At 46.5% G+C, this 19,156-nt stretch overlaps 1 protein-coding gene across 4 annotated transcripts in view; it reads right to left on the bottom strand.

Annotated features, from left to right (window-relative positions):
* dmxl2 (Dmx-like 2) overlaps positions 1-19,156 on the bottom strand; it is a 45,005-nt gene that overhangs the window by 22,480 nt on the left and 3,369 nt on the right. For 3 of the 4 annotated variants that reach the window (XM_079736683.1, XM_079736685.1, XM_079736686.1), the window contains exons 2-25: positions 16,102-16,227; positions 15,491-15,562; positions 13,933-14,011; positions 13,508-13,652; positions 11,782-11,848; positions 11,471-11,643; positions 10,796-10,967; positions 10,430-10,607; positions 9,702-9,923; positions 9,177-9,448; positions 8,654-8,923; positions 7,878-8,107; positions 7,172-7,374; positions 6,448-6,569; positions 5,905-5,994; positions 5,695-5,803; positions 5,244-5,363; positions 4,659-4,886; positions 3,562-3,839; positions 3,030-3,202; positions 2,241-2,895; positions 1,620-1,940; positions 1,179-1,298; positions 588-723 (exon numbers count right to left, since the gene is read on the bottom strand). In XM_079736683.1, coding sequence (XP_079592809.1) covers positions 588-723; positions 1,179-1,298; positions 1,620-1,940; positions 2,241-2,895; positions 3,030-3,202; positions 3,562-3,839; positions 4,659-4,886; positions 5,244-5,363; positions 5,695-5,803; positions 5,905-5,994; positions 6,448-6,569; positions 7,172-7,374; positions 7,878-8,107; positions 8,654-8,923; positions 9,177-9,448; positions 9,702-9,923; positions 10,430-10,607; positions 10,796-10,967; positions 11,471-11,643; positions 11,782-11,848; positions 13,508-13,652; positions 13,933-14,011; positions 15,491-15,562; positions 16,102-16,227 — 4,561 coding nt within the window. The remainder of the gene's footprint in view (positions 1-587; positions 724-1,178; positions 1,299-1,619; positions 1,941-2,240; positions 2,896-3,029; positions 3,203-3,561; positions 3,840-4,658; positions 4,887-5,243; positions 5,364-5,694; positions 5,804-5,904; positions 5,995-6,447; positions 6,570-7,171; positions 7,375-7,877; positions 8,108-8,653; positions 8,924-9,176; positions 9,449-9,701; positions 9,924-10,429; positions 10,608-10,795; positions 10,968-11,470; positions 11,644-11,781; positions 11,849-13,507; positions 13,653-13,932; positions 14,012-15,490; positions 15,563-16,101; positions 16,228-19,156) is intronic. The other variant, XM_079736684.1, reaches the window with a different exon arrangement.

The raw sequence follows: 19,156 nt of genomic DNA, 5'->3' as shown, positions 1-19,156 counted from the left end.
TGCAAATGCGTATTAGCCTTCAGCCCCTCAGCTCGTTTTCCATTTCTCAGGATTATGGTTGCATGCACTGCTTTGGCAAATTAAACTTTCACCAAATTTTCTGAAGAAAGGCAGATTTATTTGACTTATCAGCAAAAGGTTTATGTGCAGTTGTTTGATCTTCTTTTAGGGAAAACACACTGTCTATTTCGTCTTATACTGTCTCGATCGCGGATTCAGCAGACCATTCCACATCAGACACAACCATCTTGGTCATCTAGGCATTGTATCAAACCCACCCTACATTAGATCTATACTGGCGATCGTCCCGACCCAAGCCAGGTCGGCTGGAAATCTGCCTGAATGGGAGGGGGGTCAGACCATCTGCCAGAGCAAGTACAACCCGTCCCCCGACTAGGTCCGACCGTCACACATATAGACACGTGAAAGACCCCTCAAACCTTGAATCTATTTCAAAATGTTCACTCTAAATAGGCTTCATTATTTTGTCAACAATAGCTCCTATAGGTCCCTCCCTCCTGTCTGATTATGCGGAAATCTTCCCACAGACAGTTCATCAGTTGTAATGTCATCGTGCACATACTGACCGGTGTACTGTTGGTTAGCAGAGCTGGTGACCTCAGCGCTGGTTGTTGCCACTGTGTCAGCCAGCGCCACCAGAAACATTTGCTCCAGTCTGGTGAGGCCAGGGAGGCTGGAGTGCATGAGGTGGCTTGATAACACCTGGAGGGAGAGGGGAGAAAAAGAGCGAGAGAGAGCGAGAGCGAAAGGGAGGGAGTGACAGAGACAGAAAGAGGGAGAGAGAACGAGAGAACGAGACAGAGAGGGGGAGGGTGAGACAGAGAGAGAGACAGAGACAGATAGAGCGAGGGAGAGAGCATTAGAGAGAGAGAGAGATAGAGTGTGCGAAAGAGAGAGAGAGAGAGAGAGAGAGAGAGAGAGAGAGAGAGAGAGAGAGAGAGAGAGAGAGAGAGAGAGAGAGAGATTAAGTGAGAGAAAGAGAATGTGACAATGAAAGTGGGAGAATAAGAGAGTTTGACAGCGAGATGAAATAACATGCTGACTAATGGGAAATTAGAACATATATTCATAGAATCTCGATTCAAAGGTCATCTCAAATATCAGAAACTAAATGTGTATACCGTTTATAGAATGTACAGCATGAGAACAGATTGTACCTGTGCGTGTTCAGGCCCAAAGTATGTAGGGCCATACTGAGAGAGATTAATGACCCGTGACTTCTTCTCTGGTTTCTCAGTTGCAAAGCTCACAAAGTCATCAGTGGTCACTGCCTGCACCTGTGCAACACAGAAGGGTGGGTGTCAAAAACATAGGGATGCTCCTCCAACCTTTCCAAAAAAACACAGTTTGAAAATTGACAATTTGACCGGCCAAAATTAATCAGTAGTATAGGGCCTCCTTTGTGAGTGATACCTCCTACCTCATTCCATTTTTGTATGTTGAAGAGTCAAGGTCAAGTTCAATAATGTTCTGTACTGATTTAGCTTTGGTTGAATATCCGCAAATCATCATCATCATCATCATCATCATTTTTGTCTAAATATATCAGTCTTTCCTGGTGGAGAACAGCATGCACTTACTCCTCAACCCCCGCCTACCTGAAAGAGGTCTGTATACTGGTCCTCCCCGCTCTTCTGCGTCCTCTCCCCTTCTGGCGCCTTGCCACCCTCCTCCCCTCCCTTGTAGGAGGTGTCCAGGTCGGCCGACAGCAGGGAGTAGAGGGGCAGTGGGGGCACCGAGTTGATCTCCGTGTAGTCCCTGCCCCCGTCGCGCCCCGCCACAATGGTGTCTTTGGCCGTGCTGCCCGTGACGCTGATGGTCCTGGACAGGTGCCTCCTGGCCCCGCCCTCCCCTGCCTCCACGTCCCTCACGACGGCAACCTCCCCGGCAATACACTTCACCAGGTGCGAAAGAATGGCCTGGTCAGAGGTAAAACATGTCGGTAAGAATTTATAATTCATCATAATGATAATGCACCTACAAGGTAGGACTATGTAGTGGCTAGTGTGCGTACAAGATATTCTGGTTTTGATTCCTAATGTAGTCAGCCCACCTGTAAGCATCCTTGGGCAAGATGCCCCGTCGCCACCTGCTTAAGCGCAGGTTCCCTAAGAAAAGCAATCGGCTAATTGACTCAAGCGTGAATAGCACTATTGTAATCGCTGACCCTTGACCCTCCTCTCCAGCCCCGTGTGTCTGAGCAGCCGGGGTGGCGTCACCTTGGCACGGCGGACCTTCCCCAGGTCCATGAGCTCCAGCAGCTGAGTGGGGTGGTACTGCGGCAGCGTGGGGGACAGCGAGTGGGCCGCCTCAAACAGGCCGCCCTCCTGCAGGCCGGCGGGGGCGCGCAGGGCCTCGTCCACCACGGTGCTGCTCTCGAACACGCTCTTGGATCGGGACCTGCCCTCCGGCCCGGCGGAAGAGGCGCCGATGCTGGCGATGTTGTCGGCGGACGACAGGCTGCCGTCGCAGGCTCCCGTGTCCCGGGGCTTGCGGTCCTGGTGCCACTGGGCGTACACGTGCATCTCGCAGTCCATGCCCACCACCAGGATGCCGTCCCTCACCCAGGACAGCGACACGGGCAGGGAGGGCGTGCCGTCCACCGACGACGCCAGGTCCACGGTGCGAAGCAGGATCCAGCGCGAGCGGATGCCCTGCTTGATGCTGCCCCCTAGCGGCAGGGTGATGACCGCCACCCCGTCCTTGCTGGCCGCCTGCTCGTTGACCATGCCCGAGATACGGCCGTACATGAGGATGTTGGAGCCCACGCCCACCGTCAGGATGTGGGAGCCGTCCTCCTTGGACAGCCAGTCCAGGTGGACGTAGTGCTTGATGTTGGGCGAGTTGTGGTCCCTGCTCATGTACAGGTCCGATCTGCATCGGAGTTTAAAAGAAGGTCATCAAAGGGAAGATGCACAGGCGAGTACAGACACAGACACACACACACACACACACACACACACACACACACACACACACACACACACACACACACAATAACTCCTTACCGGCTGTAGATGAAGAGGTTGGAGTCCACGCTGACCCTGGGGTCCAGGGTCGAGGACAGCCGGGTGAAGTCGTCCAGGTGGATGGTCTGCTCCAGCACCCACTCCGACCCCCCGGTGGACTCACACTCGTAGATAGACACGTGCATGGAGAAGTCCCCGCCAGATCCCATGGGCTAGAGGAGGGACTTTCATTAGACCAAATTATCTTGCAAGACTGAAAGTGGATTCGAGCCAGCAAGTGTGAATTACTACTGCGTGTTTGGTATCATTGTTTGGTATGACAAAGAAAACAATTTGGTACGGCAAAAATCGAAAACAAAAGAATAAAGACATCGGAATTTAGTTGCCCACTTAAATCGATTAACCACCACCGCTCTCTCACACTCTCTTATTCTCCCTAGAGCCTATCGCCACCTACGCATCCATCTGTCAAAGCATGGATGGTGGGTGGGTGGGATGGGGGGTCTACAGATCAGCATACGCCGCCGGTTCCATCCTACTCCAAAAAACAAGCACAAAATGCCCCGCCCACCTGCACCTGCCGCGTCTGCTTGAAGGCCACGGCCAGCCGGCCCGTGTAGGAGCAGGCCACGGCCACGGGACGTCCCGCCACGCTCACGGCGCTGTTGCTGTCCTCCTCGTCGTTGAGCAGGGCCCATGGCGCCCAGCGGTAGGCCCGCGTGCCCTGCTCTGCCTCCCCGGGGCCCTCCGACGTGCAGTGCCAGAAGCGCACGCGGGAGTCGGAGCAGGTGGTGACGATCAGGTAGGGGGCCAGGCACACCGGGTAGATGGAGGAGGAGCTCAGGTGGCCTGTGGACAAGAGGGAGGCAAACGCACACCGGGAGATAGAGCGGGAGAGGGAGGAACAGATGGCCTGATCAGATCACATGGCAACAGCAACACAGCAGATAGGAAAAGGGGTCACTTGGGAGGATTTCAGGAGATTTGAACACCCACACTTGGAGGCTAATGGCATTTTATCACTGCTGAACTGCCATGTAATGGAACCTGTGCTCTTGTTTTTATTAGATTTTTTTTCCACTGCAGACTAACAAACTGTTGGACATGGAACCATCGGTTGTGTTCGGTGAATACAGACAAAAGCCTTTCCAACTTAATGGGATATGCATAAGTGATAACTTATGCATTAGGTTTGGACAAGGGGTCCCATGTTTTTTGTCACATTTTTCTTCACACTGGTTGCCACAGCAACTGTGGCTCACCCACGGCTGCAAAGGGTGTAGAATATAAACTGTGAAAATCTTGAGAACAGAATTAAGCAGCAGTAGAGATAACTTTTCACAGACCAGTCCTGCTTATAAGTACTCTGTTTTGCAGAGAAAACATGGCACAGTGGCCAATGTTGGTACAACCCCCCCCCCCAACAAATTCTGCTGGGGGCCCTTAGATTAGGCCCCTGTATAACGTGCAGGATGTTCTGCTTGCTCCGTTCCATCGACCTTGTTACAGGGTAACATGTGTAGCAAAAAATGAAAATATCATGTGCTTACACATGGTTTGTGGATGTTCTAAGCGCAAAAAAACAGTATTAACAAATCTAAGAGCTTAATCAAACGTTGGACTCAGATCAACGGCTGCCTGATGTCATTGGGGTGTGTGGATGCCTACCAGCAGAGGGCGTGGCCCGGGTCACCTCCACGCCGTGAGGCAGGTCCAGCCTCTTGCTGTAGACCAGCTTGGAGCTGAGGATCAGCTTGCTGGCGGTCAGCAGGTTGGCCGTGGAGGCCGAGCGGGGCAGGGCGGTCATGGGGGAGGTCTCAGGGGAGGAGTCTGGATTCATGGCCTGATTGGGGACCATCAGCTGGCTCTGGAAGCTGTAGTCTGGACTGGGCTCATCTGCTCACACCAGGGGATTGACATGTTGGATATTTGCTCACAGCGCTGCAGCCACAGAGTGTCTGAACTGCTATTGAACATGGCAATTGCTTTATAATCGAAATTGTACAACAATGATGTCATGTTATTGTAATCATGTGTTCTAGATATATATTAACACATGCCATTTAATTAATAATAAATACAAATATAAAAAAAAGGTCTGATACAAGATAGGTAAATACAATAACTGATGACACTGAACAATTATAAAACTAGATTTCTTCAAACCAACACAACAAAACAGTATGGAAAACCATTGTGGAAACCAAAAGTCCAGAAATGGTTGTTTATCCACACCAGCTCTGTTCCACTCACCCATGCAGGCCTGGACGGACTTGAGGTGCAGGTGCCACATCTGGAGGACAGAGTTTCTGTTGAGATCCTTCTCGATCACCACCAGGAAGAACTTCTCAGAAAATGGTGGAGGGTGGTAGTCTAAGGGAAGAGGAAGGCATGAAATACTCATCCATTGATAATTAATAATACCTCATAATTGCATATAGCATAGACCTTTGCCTTTCCTTCATCCTGGGTTCATCCTGTTACCCAGTAATCAACTTTTTGCTTTCTAGTATATTTACTACTTTACTACTTACTGTGTATGTTTTGCGTGTTTTATCTTTCTAGAATATTTTGCCGGGGACTGAATAATTCAGTGCCCTGTCTGACTCTTTGTTTTTCAATGGATCTGACAAATAAAGACTTGAACTTAAACAACTATGATGACGATAATGATGCTGATGCTATGGAGAGCAGGGTTGGTTACCCTCAGCACAGGGGAAGGCAGGCGTGTGCTCCGCCGGCTCTTCCTGTGGCTTGTAACCCAGGATGAAGTCCTCCTGGAACACGTGCAGCAGCTGGGTGTTGGAGCCACACTGGTTGAAAGAAAAACAAGTATCATGAGAGCTGCTTGCTACAAGCTTGAAGCCTGGGTCGGATGTGGGGGGGCTGGGAAGGGGGCGTGTGGCCTGCTGACCTGGTTGGTGATGACGTCCAGCTCTATTATACACCCGGGCCTGGCAGTGGACTGCTGACTCACGATGTTAAACACTTCCCCCACAAGGTTCTGCACGGAGATGGATGCACACACACTCATTATTTTGGCAATAAGTTAGGATTCACAATTGTGCTCAATCACTTTATTTACAAATGTTCAAACTGCAAACCATTAAGCAAATATATATATATATGCTCTCCATGCTGAAACCCTGAACATAGCCACCATACAGTAGGTCAACATCTAATTGCAAAGCCTTGTGGGGATGTAGCCAATTTGACATAACATCTGTGATTTCAGGACAGAGCAAAATAACAGTGTTCCCCTCTAGCATCCAATGCCGAGGCCAGAATTTTACATATTGACATGCAACGAAGAGGAACATCATGTACCCGTATTTAAGTAGGCCACCTGAAGAGACAAAGCTTATCACTGTGTGTGTGTGTGTGTGTGTGTGTGTGTGTGTGCGTGTGCGTGTGTGTGTGTGTGTGTGTGTGTGTGTGTATTCATGTGCACACTTACAGATGTTTCAGGGTCTGAGAGCTCATCCAGTAGTTTCCGGGCATCCACCACAGCCTGATAGAGACGGAGGTTTTTGCCATCTGATGCCACAAAGCAGGCGCTGGCACTGTTACAGTAGCTTCCTAGGGAACCGAATTAGCAGCCTTAATTACACAGGCATCAGCTGCCCCCAAAACACAATAATTTGCATGAGCTCCTCTGGCGTGGCACTGCTCTTCCAAACAGTAACCCCAATCATATTTTCCTTAGCATCTGCTCCAATTCTATTTGAGTGAGGTGAGCAGCATTCTCACATGGGCCTTGCAAAGTTTTGCAAAGCCAGCATTTTGAGCAACGACACCACCTACTACTACATGAAAAGAAAAAAGAGATTTATGCTTGTGGATTTACTGCAAACATTAGAAGGTTGTGAAGCTGCTTCCGATGTGTACCGTTCAGTTTCTTACAAAACACATTCACTTCTTAGTAGCACATTTGTTACTTAGTAACACATTTGCGTGCTATTATGTGCGCTTATGTAATATACCAAATTCTTACGTCTCAGGTGATTCAATCTTCCCTGTAAAAATGAATGGCTCTGCTTAAACATTCGCGAAAAAAATAAAACAAAAACACAATTCGTAATGGGGTTAAACATCAGTTACATAAGAAGGGCCTATGAGGTCTCGAAGCTTGTGTGCTTGTTTGCGTGTGGGAGTGTGTGTGTGTGTGTGTGTGAGCTGACCGAGCACGGAGCTGGGCACTAGCGTGGGCAGCCAGGCCACGTTGCTGAAGGCTGAGGTGTGCAGGGAGTTGATGCGCGCCAGCTCAGAGACGCCGCCGGTGCAGGACAGGGGCCCGATGTGGTCCACCCTCCAAAGGATCAGCTCGCTGTAGATGGCGTTGGGGTCATGGAAAGTCCTTGTGGCTGCGTTGCGAAGCTGCTTCCTGAAAATGCAGTGGGAGGAAAACGGTAAACGAATGATTAATGCTTCCTTCTGCGTCAGCAGGGAAGTCCCTTTTGCCTAAAATATTAACCTCTCAACTGTTCCCTTTCAACGACACATTTCTCAACGGGTTGATGTTTTCTTTCCCTGGTTTCCCTTTAAAATGTGATACTGTCTTCAAATTAAAGAAAGCCAGTTCATCAATGACAACAACAGACAAGGGTTGTTTCTGCCATTTCATTGCATGCAAAAACGTGCTTTCAGCTGTTTTCAGCTAGTTATATTTTGTTATTTTATTAGCTGGTTTGATTTCAAAAGCATCTTCTGATTTTCAAAGACTAGATATAAATTCACTGAACAACAATATTTTGTATACAAAGCTATAACATAAAAAAACAGTTCCAATTGCCTTATGTGGGGTGGGTGACAACAGCCACTATATATACATATTAACTGATTCATACACTACACAACAGCTTTCTGAGTTAAGTCCGACCCTGGTACCTGGGGTGGCCCTTGGGCAGCGGCAGGGCTAGCTGCTGCTCCCCTTCCAGGCTGCTGGGGGCAGATGGAGGGGTGAGCAGGGCGTTGTGGTGCGAGGAGGTCAGCAGCAGCGGCAGCACCGTGTGGCACGCCTGGTCGTTCAGATGGAAGCGGTGGCCGCAGTAGCGGAACTTGTGCGACACGGTCAGGACGTTGGAGAAGGCCGAGCGCTCAGCGAAGGTCACGCCCCACTGTGGAGAGAGGGCAAGGGTTAGGAGTCAAGGGAAAAGACCAGGGCTCAATCTAACCTAGATAGAGGTCATCACCATCTCACAGCTGCTGCCTCCTACATTGCAGGAACATACCATTGACCATCAGACCAGGAGATGCAACAATATCGAAAAAAATGAGGGCTGTCAAGCTTTGTTCGGTTGGTCAAAATGCACTTGTTTGACCAAATTCTCATCGGTCGGCAATCACTGGTGTTAGGTGAAGGGAGAAGGTCTTGTTGTCATGTTGTATGCAATGCTCCGTTAACTTTCGTTCTGAAATCTCAATAGGTTTGAGCGTGAACATCAGAATAAGCCCCTTGGCACGCGTTGCAGCACCATCCATATGGACCCATAATACTAAGCACAGCCAATCTTACAATATTTTTCAGTGTTATTTATTAGTTATTATAAGTATAAAAGTTGGTTGAATTTCAGTTTACCAAGATTTTCTTTGGTTGACTACAGAGAACCAAATAACCCAATAAACCTTGACTTCAGCAGTTTCAACCAAGTTTCATCACTCACTTGGTTTAGAGATCCATCAACGTGTTTGGAGACCATCATGACGGCGGGGCCAATCCCAGGACCAGAGGCCAGGAAGGGGCCCAGGGTGGGGGAGTCCAGGGCAGCCGAGGCTGAGGCAGAGTGGGAGATGTGCCGGGGCCTCCTCCCTGGGTCTCCGAGGCTGATGCAATCCCCCTCGGGAAGGGTGCAGGAGTACATCAGGATGTTCTTACTTAGCGAGTTGGCGTCTCCGGTAGGGAAGGCTACCGGGATACGTGAGGAGAAGGACACCTGATAAAAAGAAATCAACAGAGACGGACAGAGACAGAGAGAAAGAGACAGACGGACAGAGAGAGAGAGAGATCCTATGTTTAGAAATGAATCAGAGGAGACCTGCCTAAGACTGGAGGGCGTCTGTGTCATACCTATTCAACTCTGCACACATGCAGAGCGAGCCTCAGAGGGCACGGTGCCCGCATCATGTAGTACGCGATCGCAGGGAGTGAGAGAGCTAGGGTGTGCTGTGCCCGGGCCTTCTTCTCACCTGAACCTGTCTGAAGATGCCCTGGATGAACTCGTCCAGGTACTTGACGTGCCACACCAGGAAGGAGCCGTCCGACGGGTGGATGGTGAACAGCATGTCGGGGCTCCGGTTCCACTCCAGGGTCAGCGTCTCCATCTTCCTCTCCAGCAGCATGGAGGGCAGGGGCATGCTGGAGCCCGAGCCCGGGGACGAGGCTTTGTTGCTGCCCTGCTCGCCGAGTTCCCCCTCCTCGCCTTGCTCCGAGGACGCCTTGTCCGACATCTCGTCCAGGTCTAGGGCGAGAGCGGGACGGAGGGGAGGCCATCAAAACACTGTAGAAAACACTGCAGCATCATGATTATACAATACAATACAATATGTATAAAGACTAATGATCCGTTTATGGATCCAATGTCCCATAAGCAAGAGGGGATCAAATATCTGTGTAAATTAAGGTATCCGTTGGGTTGGTAATCAATCCTCTGCTGCTAAGAAACTCCCATTCACATTTGCGTTTATTCAATGCAGATAGACTGTGGGCCGTACCAAAGTCAAACTTCAAGGGAGAGCCGTCGGGCGCGTCTAGCGGGTCGTCGGTGGTCTGCTCCAGCTGCTGCTCTGAGAGCTTGCGCAGCTGCAGCATGAAGAGGTCCGTGGAGGAGGTGAAGCTCAGGTCTTTGTTGTTGAGCCAGTGGACCACAAAGCCCCCGCTGCCGCTGCCGTCGTCCGGGTTGAAGACCGCCGCGTCGGCCAGCACCGCAGGAAGGTCTAATAGGTACAAAAGACCCGCGTCAAGGAAAGAATGGTGAAACACACAGGAAATGGGAAAGGCAACGCAGAAACGTTCGGGCCATTTGATCGGAGCTCGGTTATACATATATTCAGATTTTTTGGTCATTTTTAACTCTCAAATCTCAATTCATGATTCAAATGCTTTTTAAATGAAAAACAAAATAAATACACATATAATATAATATGTTATTATATTCACTTATTTATGCCTTTGCATGTTTTCCAACTGCAAATTGCGACTGGTGTTACACAGTCTTGTTCGCATGAAATCTTCTCAACAAATTACACATTTCTTGATTTGGAAAGCAATACTATTATGAACAGACAAACTTAGGGAGGCAGGGGATGTTTCTTTGGTTCTATAGTTCAAAAATCGTTCTCTGCTCGCTCTCTCTCTCTCTTTACCACTCGGGAATATGACCTTCAGCACCTGTAGCGACAGGGAGATGTGATGTGACCTCAGACTCCCCAAAAGCACCCACCTGTGTTGGGATTAATACTGGCCGAGATGTGGAAGTGACACAAGGCGTTGGCGTGGTGGGCGATGTGTCGGTGTGTGTGTGTATCCGGAGCACCCATCTGGGAGGGGAGCTCCGTGTGCGCCACCAGAGCAGAGGACCTCCGCCGCCCCCGACGCAAATGCTTCAGGTGGTGGATTGACTGCAGCGGCAAAGGAAAAAAAGAGAGCAGGAGATGATTTAATATTTCAGCTTTGGGCTAGGAGTCCACACCATCATCCCGCCTCAAACTCTTGATGAAGGGAGCATGTCTGTAATGTTGCATGTTCGTGTTATCTCCGATGACAGCAACAGTGGTGGTATGTTAGTGGGTACTACACCGTACTGTACCTCCAGTGCATGCTGGATCTTGTCCTTGTTGCCAGGCAGGGTGGAGCTGAAGGTGTGCGTGTTTTCAGAGATCTGCCCCCCCAGCAGAGTGTCCTCTGGCAGGAGGGTCTCTGACCACAGCCGGCACACGCCATCCTCACAGGAAGACAGCAACACGTTGCACACCGATCCCCTTCGGAATAATGAGATCAAACATGAGCAGGGAGCAGGACACTGACGATGGCTGCAGTTCACTACTGAAACATTACAATGAATTGGCTAGTTTGGGTTTGGGGATGAGTATGAGTGTGTGTACGAGTATGAGTATATATGACCGTGTGTGCGCGAGTATGAGTGAGCGGGCGAACGAGTGAGTGAGTGTGGGTGTGTGTAAGGGGGCCCTTATCCATTGAATACCAAAAAAGGATTACGTTCCAGTTGAGCAGTCATCATTGAGAGATTAATGGGTACTATCAACTGTCTACAAGGTCTTCATGAGACCCATCCACACGGAGAGATATATATCTGTTATCTCTGACCCTCTGACCCCCTGCCTATAGTGTCACACTCACACGGGGACATAATATCGCTCACTCACTCAGAGTGACTCATGTTATGTCCCACCCCCATGTATATGCAGATATGAATCAACCACCTGCTGAAACCACTATAAGTGGGCACAGGGAGACCTCTTACTTAGGCATATACTTGCTGGTCTTCCTCCAGGACATGCCGGTGACGGAGCGGGGGTGGGCCAGGTAGACGAAGGAGAAGTGAACAGACGGACCCTTCTTGTCGGGCAGGTCCTGGCCCACCACCGCCGAGCGCCAGCCCGTGGAGGCGTACCACACCTTGAGCAGGCAGTCATCCTAGACAAATGCACATTTGCTTTCAATGGAGGATATTTGGCACTGTTGGATTGTAATCTGCACATTTTTTTTGTATTGCATTTTTTATATTCCACCTCGGTGTCCTATTGTTGTATATATTGTGCACTTTTAATATACCTTGCCCACGGTTGCAAAGTACTCTCCATCAGGGGACCACTTGGCGATGTGCACGGAAGCAGCAGTCCTATAGACACAGCGTGGATCAGAGTAAAAAATTGATAAATAAATAAAAAGGATATCAGTGATGTTCACATCTCTGTAGGAAAAACCATCACTTCCCCTTTCATCTTCCCATTTTCAAACTCCTAAAGTGTAGAGCATCATAGTCAACCCAGAACTGAAAACACTTATTAGTCACAGGACATACACATTGGTTGGTATGCACGTGTGTGTAGTTCCTTAATGGTGTGTGTTTTCTGGTGTGGTCGGGAATCTTTACACTTGCACTTCCCCATTGATGCTATGGTTCAGGTTTTGTGTACGCTGTTGCCTCAGCACTGGACAGGTTCTCTTGTCTAAGATGCAAGTTTCACATATTACGCAACATGTGGATTTCTCGGATTGTACAAAATTGTAGGTTTGGAACAGAAACAACGTTTGGTACAGAATATGATAAAAAAAGAGTTGCTGCTCATGTTTCTCATTATAAGATTACTCATTGGTAATGTGTGCATGATAACCAACATCATTCACATTTAGGCGTTCAAAGATCCTTAAGCTACAACAATTCCAATCCAACTCCATCTTTTAATTTAAATCAGACAATTTTACTTTATGAAACCGTTGAGACAGCAGCGAGACTTCATTTGTCATTTGAAAGAGAAGGCTACACAGCTGTCAAAGGTCACCCATATGACAATAAACATATCAGGAAGACAACAGCAGTCAATATACAACTGAAAGCATGTAATTACTTTTCAACTCCATGATCAATGTTCCAAGCTCACTCAAGCAGACCTATTCATTACCAACCCTCTCCCCTAGAAATCATTGACCCAAGCAAATCTGAAAACCAGTCAACACAAATGTTTAAAGGGCTCTTAAGCCAAGTATTCAGAAAACATGTACAGGATGTTTTGTTTCTACCTAAAATCTTCTATATTTGTGCTATTGTTGATTTAGCGCACATAAACACACTCATGGAGCTCCAGCGTACTGTCACCCTGCCGTGGTCGCACTAGATGGGATTGTTTGAGGACGCTGCGCACTACACAGCACTGTGTGGTTTAGGTATCATAGGCTCTTGCGGTACCTGAATGCTTCACCATTATGGATTCTTTTGGTCGTTCTAGTAACCAAGTCAGCCTGTAGCTTGTTCATTTTTATTCACACTTCTCTGACTATCCTAGATTCTGGGATAGCAATTTGAGTCTGAAAGAATTAGATCTGACGTCAGCCAATCAGTGGGACGTGCTTGAGCATGAGCACAAGCCTGATATTGAAGGAGCTAAAATGGCAGCTGCCCATCACCGCGATTGAGCTAGTTTAAAAAAGATATTGCAGTTACATTTACCCATATATTAAATCTAATTGCACGCTTGGGTAAAAGCATTACATTATTAGAATCATAATTTGAAAAGGTCATTTATCAGTGTCCCGCCCCCTTCTTCCTAGTATCATGGTTATAACCTCTACCTCAACATGTTACATAGCATGGTGATATATAAGTATAGGAATTGCATCTGCAATTTTTAAAAATAGAAAAATAGTTTGTGTTTTGGAACCTTTCATCTGTACTATTCAACCTGCCCCACTTAAAGTAATGGCCTAGACATCAAGCACTCTGTTGTTTAACAAAGACAGAGACGGGGCAGAGAGAGAAAGGCAGGGGTCGGTGACCTACTTGCACTGCCAGATACACTTCCAGTCATTGAGGACAGGGTGGACCTTATCGTCGGTGGTCTGTCCGTCCTCCTCCTCGATCAAGGAGTCTGCCGGGGGCGGCGCCCACAGCTGCAGACGCTCCGTGGCTGCCAGGATACGGTTCCCTGGAGGCATCAAGGAGCTCAGGTTAAGGTTACTGGTTTGACTTCAACCACTGTGACTGCAACAGCACAGAAGACTACATGCTGTTCAGAATGCACGCAATTAATGATGCACTTAGGGCTTTCAGCGACACATATACACACACACACAAACACTTTCAAACAAAGCAAATACAGATTCCAAAAAGGCAAATAAGCATTGTGAGTTGGAGCTTTGTATGTGGAGCGGTTTGGCAAGTTAGACATTTTAGGTGAGTCTTGATGACAAGAAGCCGGCATCTACCTTGAGGGTCCCAGGCAAGGTTGTAGGTGATAGCATCTAGGAGGAACTGTCCTGTCTTTTGCCACTGATAGTTTAGTTGCTGTTAGCAACAGGACAGGAGAGACGGAAGGAGAGCAAATCAGCAAACAGACACTTGTGTCAAACCGTGCTTGTGTTCTGTGTGTGATCGACCGGGAACTGGGGCGCCGGGTGTCAGTTACAAGCAGAAAACAAGGATCCTGGATGTTAGCAGGGCTGCCATTAGAGACGGTAAAAACGCACGCACATTATCTATAAATACTTTGATTCATTGGTTATCTTTTCTGGTGTTGGAATCTGAAACATTGCGGCTTATAAAGGGTGGACGATAAATCATTTTTACTATTAACCATGATCAAATCTACCGCGATAACGATGATACGTTTTTAAATACATTTAGCATTATTTTATTTATACATTTAACAGGATCAATCACTGACTTTGCGGATCACCCTAAGTAAGTACAATGCGTTTAAGCAGAACACAATAGGCAACTTCAGTGCTTGATGACGTACATGTATGCATGCTGGGCCCCAAATCCCCATATGAAAATCCAGTACTCTGAGCACTGTCAAGGTTGGCAAAATGAGTGCCCAAGACTGCAACGCCAATGTGGACGTAGAAGCCATCACCAGCAGTAATGAAGTCGACGACGACGAAAAGGGGTCGGCCACACTGGTTGTGTTAACTAGCACTGCAGTACCTTAATATAAGTTGCCTTTGATAACATAAAAGGTGTGCAGTTGTATTTGTTACAATTAGGATTTTTCTTTTAAACCAACACTCTCCAAAAGAATGAATGCCAGCTTTAAGTTATCAAACAGGGAAACAACCTTAAAAACATGGATGTATTAAGGAATGCACACCCACTTAATCCCGCTCAGCCGCTACACTACATTACTGTATGTGCAGAGGTTGATGTCCACCTCCGAGAGAGGGTTAAGCTTCGAGGACACTTATATCTAACTTAACGGTCTCTGTGAATCTGCGGTTTATATCCAAGATGGTTACGTTTGTTGTCGTATAATGCCATGGTGCTTGGCGCATGTCATATTCAACATAAACATTGTTGGATTAATGATTATTGACAAGTAATATAATGAGTTCTAATGGTATTATATCCGGGCTTCAGTCAGAACCCAAAAATACCACACACACACACACACACACACACACACACTACTTTACCGATATCGTGATAATTGTCGTTTCGACTGATGGTGTATAGTGATATCGATTTTGCCATATAGTCCAGACCCAGGCTTCTAAAAGATTTGACTTATGAAGGTAGAAGCAACTGATAATGTAATTGGTGCCCGTAATGAATTGACAAAAATGTGTTATCATCAATGTCTTAATTCATAGTGTATGAAACATAAATTCACATTCATATACACTTTTGTGAATGCACACACACACACACACACACACACACACACACACACACACACTCACACACACACACACACACACACACACACACACACACACACACACACACACACACACACACACACACACACACACAGCTTGTGCTCACCTTGTGGCGTTTGTTTGGGCTGGTAGCAATAGGTTCAAAGATGCAGACCGTGTTCCCGTAAGAGGCGGCAATCTAAAAATAAAAAACTGCCTTCATCATCACTACATTACTTACTTCATCAGGGCATCTGCACACTCACTGCCACAGAAGAGGGAGAGAGACAAAGGGAGAGACCGAGATAGATAGACAAGAGAGAGTGAGAGAGGAAAGGCAGGATGCAGGAAAGGGTTGCTGAAAGAGTAGCCAGGAGATGAGTGCACTCATCAATTTAAATTGTTGCATTTTTACTTCCCCTGGCTCAGCGCATAGTTGATACTAATGAACACTAAGAGGAGTGGAATGCATGTGTATTTGTGTTTGTGTTAGAGATGAGCGGATTGAATAATTGGCCCGTGTGACCCAGCTATAACCACGGGTGGAGGCGGTTGTGGATCACAATTTTATAATAGCAGGTTGGGAAGCGGACATGTTGTTATTTCCTCCCAAACAACAGTTCGAGTAACGGTCTGGTAAAGCAACAGCAATATGCGGATTTGGGTGAGAAAATCCCTTGAAGAATGTTTGAGCGGTGTGTATGTTTGTGTATGTGTATGTGTGTGTGTGAGACTCACCCGGCCAAGCTGGTGGGAGCACTCCACACAGCCCACCTGTATGTTTCCATGTTGGGCACCCGGGATTATCTGCACACACTCAAAATCACTGGCCAAGATGACAATGTCACAGCCCGAGCCGTAGGCCTAGAGGACAGATAAAAGAATATCTGTTAGATATTATGCAATAAACAAAAAACATTTCCTGTTCCCTTTAACTTCTGGAGCCAGTATTTCACATCACATTGTTGTTGTTTATGATGCATAAGCATCATCATTAATTGTCCAGCATGAATGAAAGAGCATACAGTATGCCTTTTCCCGTGTTCTAACCACTGAGTTGTATTTCCCTTTTAACGGGTATGAATATTGAATGAGGTAAAAACTGGAACGTCAGATGACAAGAATAAGACCTGGTGATAAAATGTCACCTGCTGGCACAAGTATACCGCTCTGCTTCACCGAAAGGGATTGAAACGCCAGGGTGTGTACTCACCACTACCCTATTTATAACAATTGAATGAGTGAGTGATTACTTTGCATTCATCTCACACCAAAGCGTTTGTGGTAGGCAGAGCCACCATTTCAATGACAGTAATAAACAACTTAAACTGAGATAAACAACAGTTGAAAAAGAGAAAAGATGTCCAAGGTTTCTCACTTCTGTTGTTGTGAAATGAGAACAACATTGGTGTTCTTGTTTCACCAGAACTGAGAGAAACTACAGTTGATGCTGAGCAAAGGTTCAAGGTCCAAGGTTTCTTAGCACTGAACAACATTATCGCTGCATGATTTTCTGAGGAACATCATTTGTGGCAATATTTGTTTTCTATAAGCCATTTCCAATTGTTAAATTATAAATATCCCTTAGAAAGAGTTAAAAAAAAGTGGATTGTCATTATCATTAAAGAATAGAAAATAACTCCTTCACTGCCTTTAGTTGGTTCAAAAGGTGAGTACACGCTATTTAAATTACATTAATTGCCCTGACATTCATGATAAACCAAGAAAATAACGATCAACCTGGGTTGATCCTTATTTAGCGTTAGCGAGTAATTTCAACCCGGAGTATGTTATATGCTATAAAGAGATGGACAACATGATCTAAAATATAAAATAACCACATAGAAAATACGGATGTATCCACTACATAAATACAGAAGAACGTATATAACAATTTTGAAAGTCAGCTTATAAACTCAGTCCTGGAAAGAATCAGGAGGGGTGTGGTCTGAATCCCCTTGCTGTTTTTTGTGTTTCCACAAAATCGGAAAATCCAGTATATGCTGCACCCTCACTATTGGTCAGTTGTCATCTACTTGGCTACGTAGCCAGGAGGAAAAATACACGCATTAAAAGCAACTCAAATGAATAGAATTTAAATTGACTAAAATGATATTCCCCTTTCAAAATATCTTATTGGATCGAAAATGTTGACCTGATGGTTTGAACATGCTCTGTATAGAGCCAAAGGTGTGTGCCGCCACTGTACACGCGTGTGGGACAGGGCAGGGGTACAGAAAGAGAGGGAGAAAGAAGCGAGGTAAGATGACACAGGGATAACAGATGACATACGAGTTGTGGCTTGGCAGTGAACATGCGTGGAACATGCCGGAACGGCAACAATAAAAAGGGTGCCAAGAAGCCACAGACAAGCTCCAGTTTTTCATTATTCAGGAGAACTGGAGGAGAGACTGGGAACCACCGGGTCATGGGCTGAGCAGAGGACTCAAACAGACAGCTTGGCTCCCAAGAACACAGAGCTGGAGTTCCGCAGTAGGTTTCTATTGGCTGCGCAAAGCTGCACAGTCACGACATCGTTTGGCTATGAAAGTGATTCAATAGATTCATCTGGATATCTTTAGCATGATGCGCTATGTCTACATTGTGCAAATAAATGTTACGTAATAATATGGAAGAATGACGCAGCTCTTTGTCGAGCTGATTTATAGCTACATTTTTGTGTTTGTAAACAAATAGGAACCATCAACATGGATTATAAATTACTCTTTGTAATGAAGAAAAATGAAAAGGCGGGAGAGAAGGTAAGGGGGGGAAGATGGGAGAGATCCTTTATGGGATGGGGATGGGATCGACTGCTGCAGCAGTCGCTTCAGCACATTATGGCAGAAATTAAAAGCGGTCACCGTCACGCAGAGTCCAGGCCCGTGCTGAACACCAGGCAGTAAGGTTATTTGCAACCAAATGCACCTTGAGACCAACAGCACCATAAATCAACACATATCTGCTTTGAACAGATAGATGGGCCCACCTACCCAACAGCACATTGTCGCTCCCATTGTCAGGAACCTGTATGTTGGCTGTATTTTTTTTGGCAGCCAGACAGAAATAAAAATGTCAACACTTTCATTTTTGACTGGTAGGACTAGTGGCTGTAGTATGCTTGCATAGTATGCTTGCATACTACCCGTAGTATGCAAGCATACTATAGCCTCCATAGCTACAGTAGCTGGTGGGGACCAGCTACTGTAGCTATGGAGGCTAGATGCAGATATTTACCTCACAATTTCTACCGGTCACTTTTGAAAGCATCACTCAGAAGATGGCCTAATTTCTGGTCCTTCAAGACAAACAATGGTTTTGGTATTGGAACATATGCATACCCACATTAAGAGAATTTTCAGAAATTTACCAAAACACGAAGCAGATTGATTGAAGTTGATCATGTGAATGAAATATATGAATCCATTCAATTGATTCACATAGGTCTGCTGTTAAATAACACATTTGTTTTTATAGTGAATACAAAAAAATGTCATGTCTTCATTAAAAGTTTTCAGGAATAAGAACTGTCACAATCATAACACTTGGTTTTCTTTATCATCAAGGTTAGGTTCTGCTATTTTAGACCTTTTATCGACCCCACTTACTGGAGATTAAAATTTCCATGATCTTTGGATGTACAGAGGCATGGAGCCAAGCCACTATTTAATCCACTATTTAAAGCCCATAGCCGTCCATCCTTCTTTCAAAAGTGTGCACAACATAGAAAAAAAAGGAAACACTTGATTAAACAACTGTCGTCACGTGTTGTGGATAGTGACAGCAGGAGAAA

Source organism: Pollachius pollachius (assembly GCF_949987615.1).
Source record: "Pollachius pollachius genome assembly, chromosome: 5".
Taxonomy (NCBI): domain Eukaryota; kingdom Metazoa; phylum Chordata; class Actinopteri; order Gadiformes; family Gadidae; genus Pollachius; species Pollachius pollachius.
This window is presented reverse-complemented; position numbering and strand designations above follow the sequence as displayed.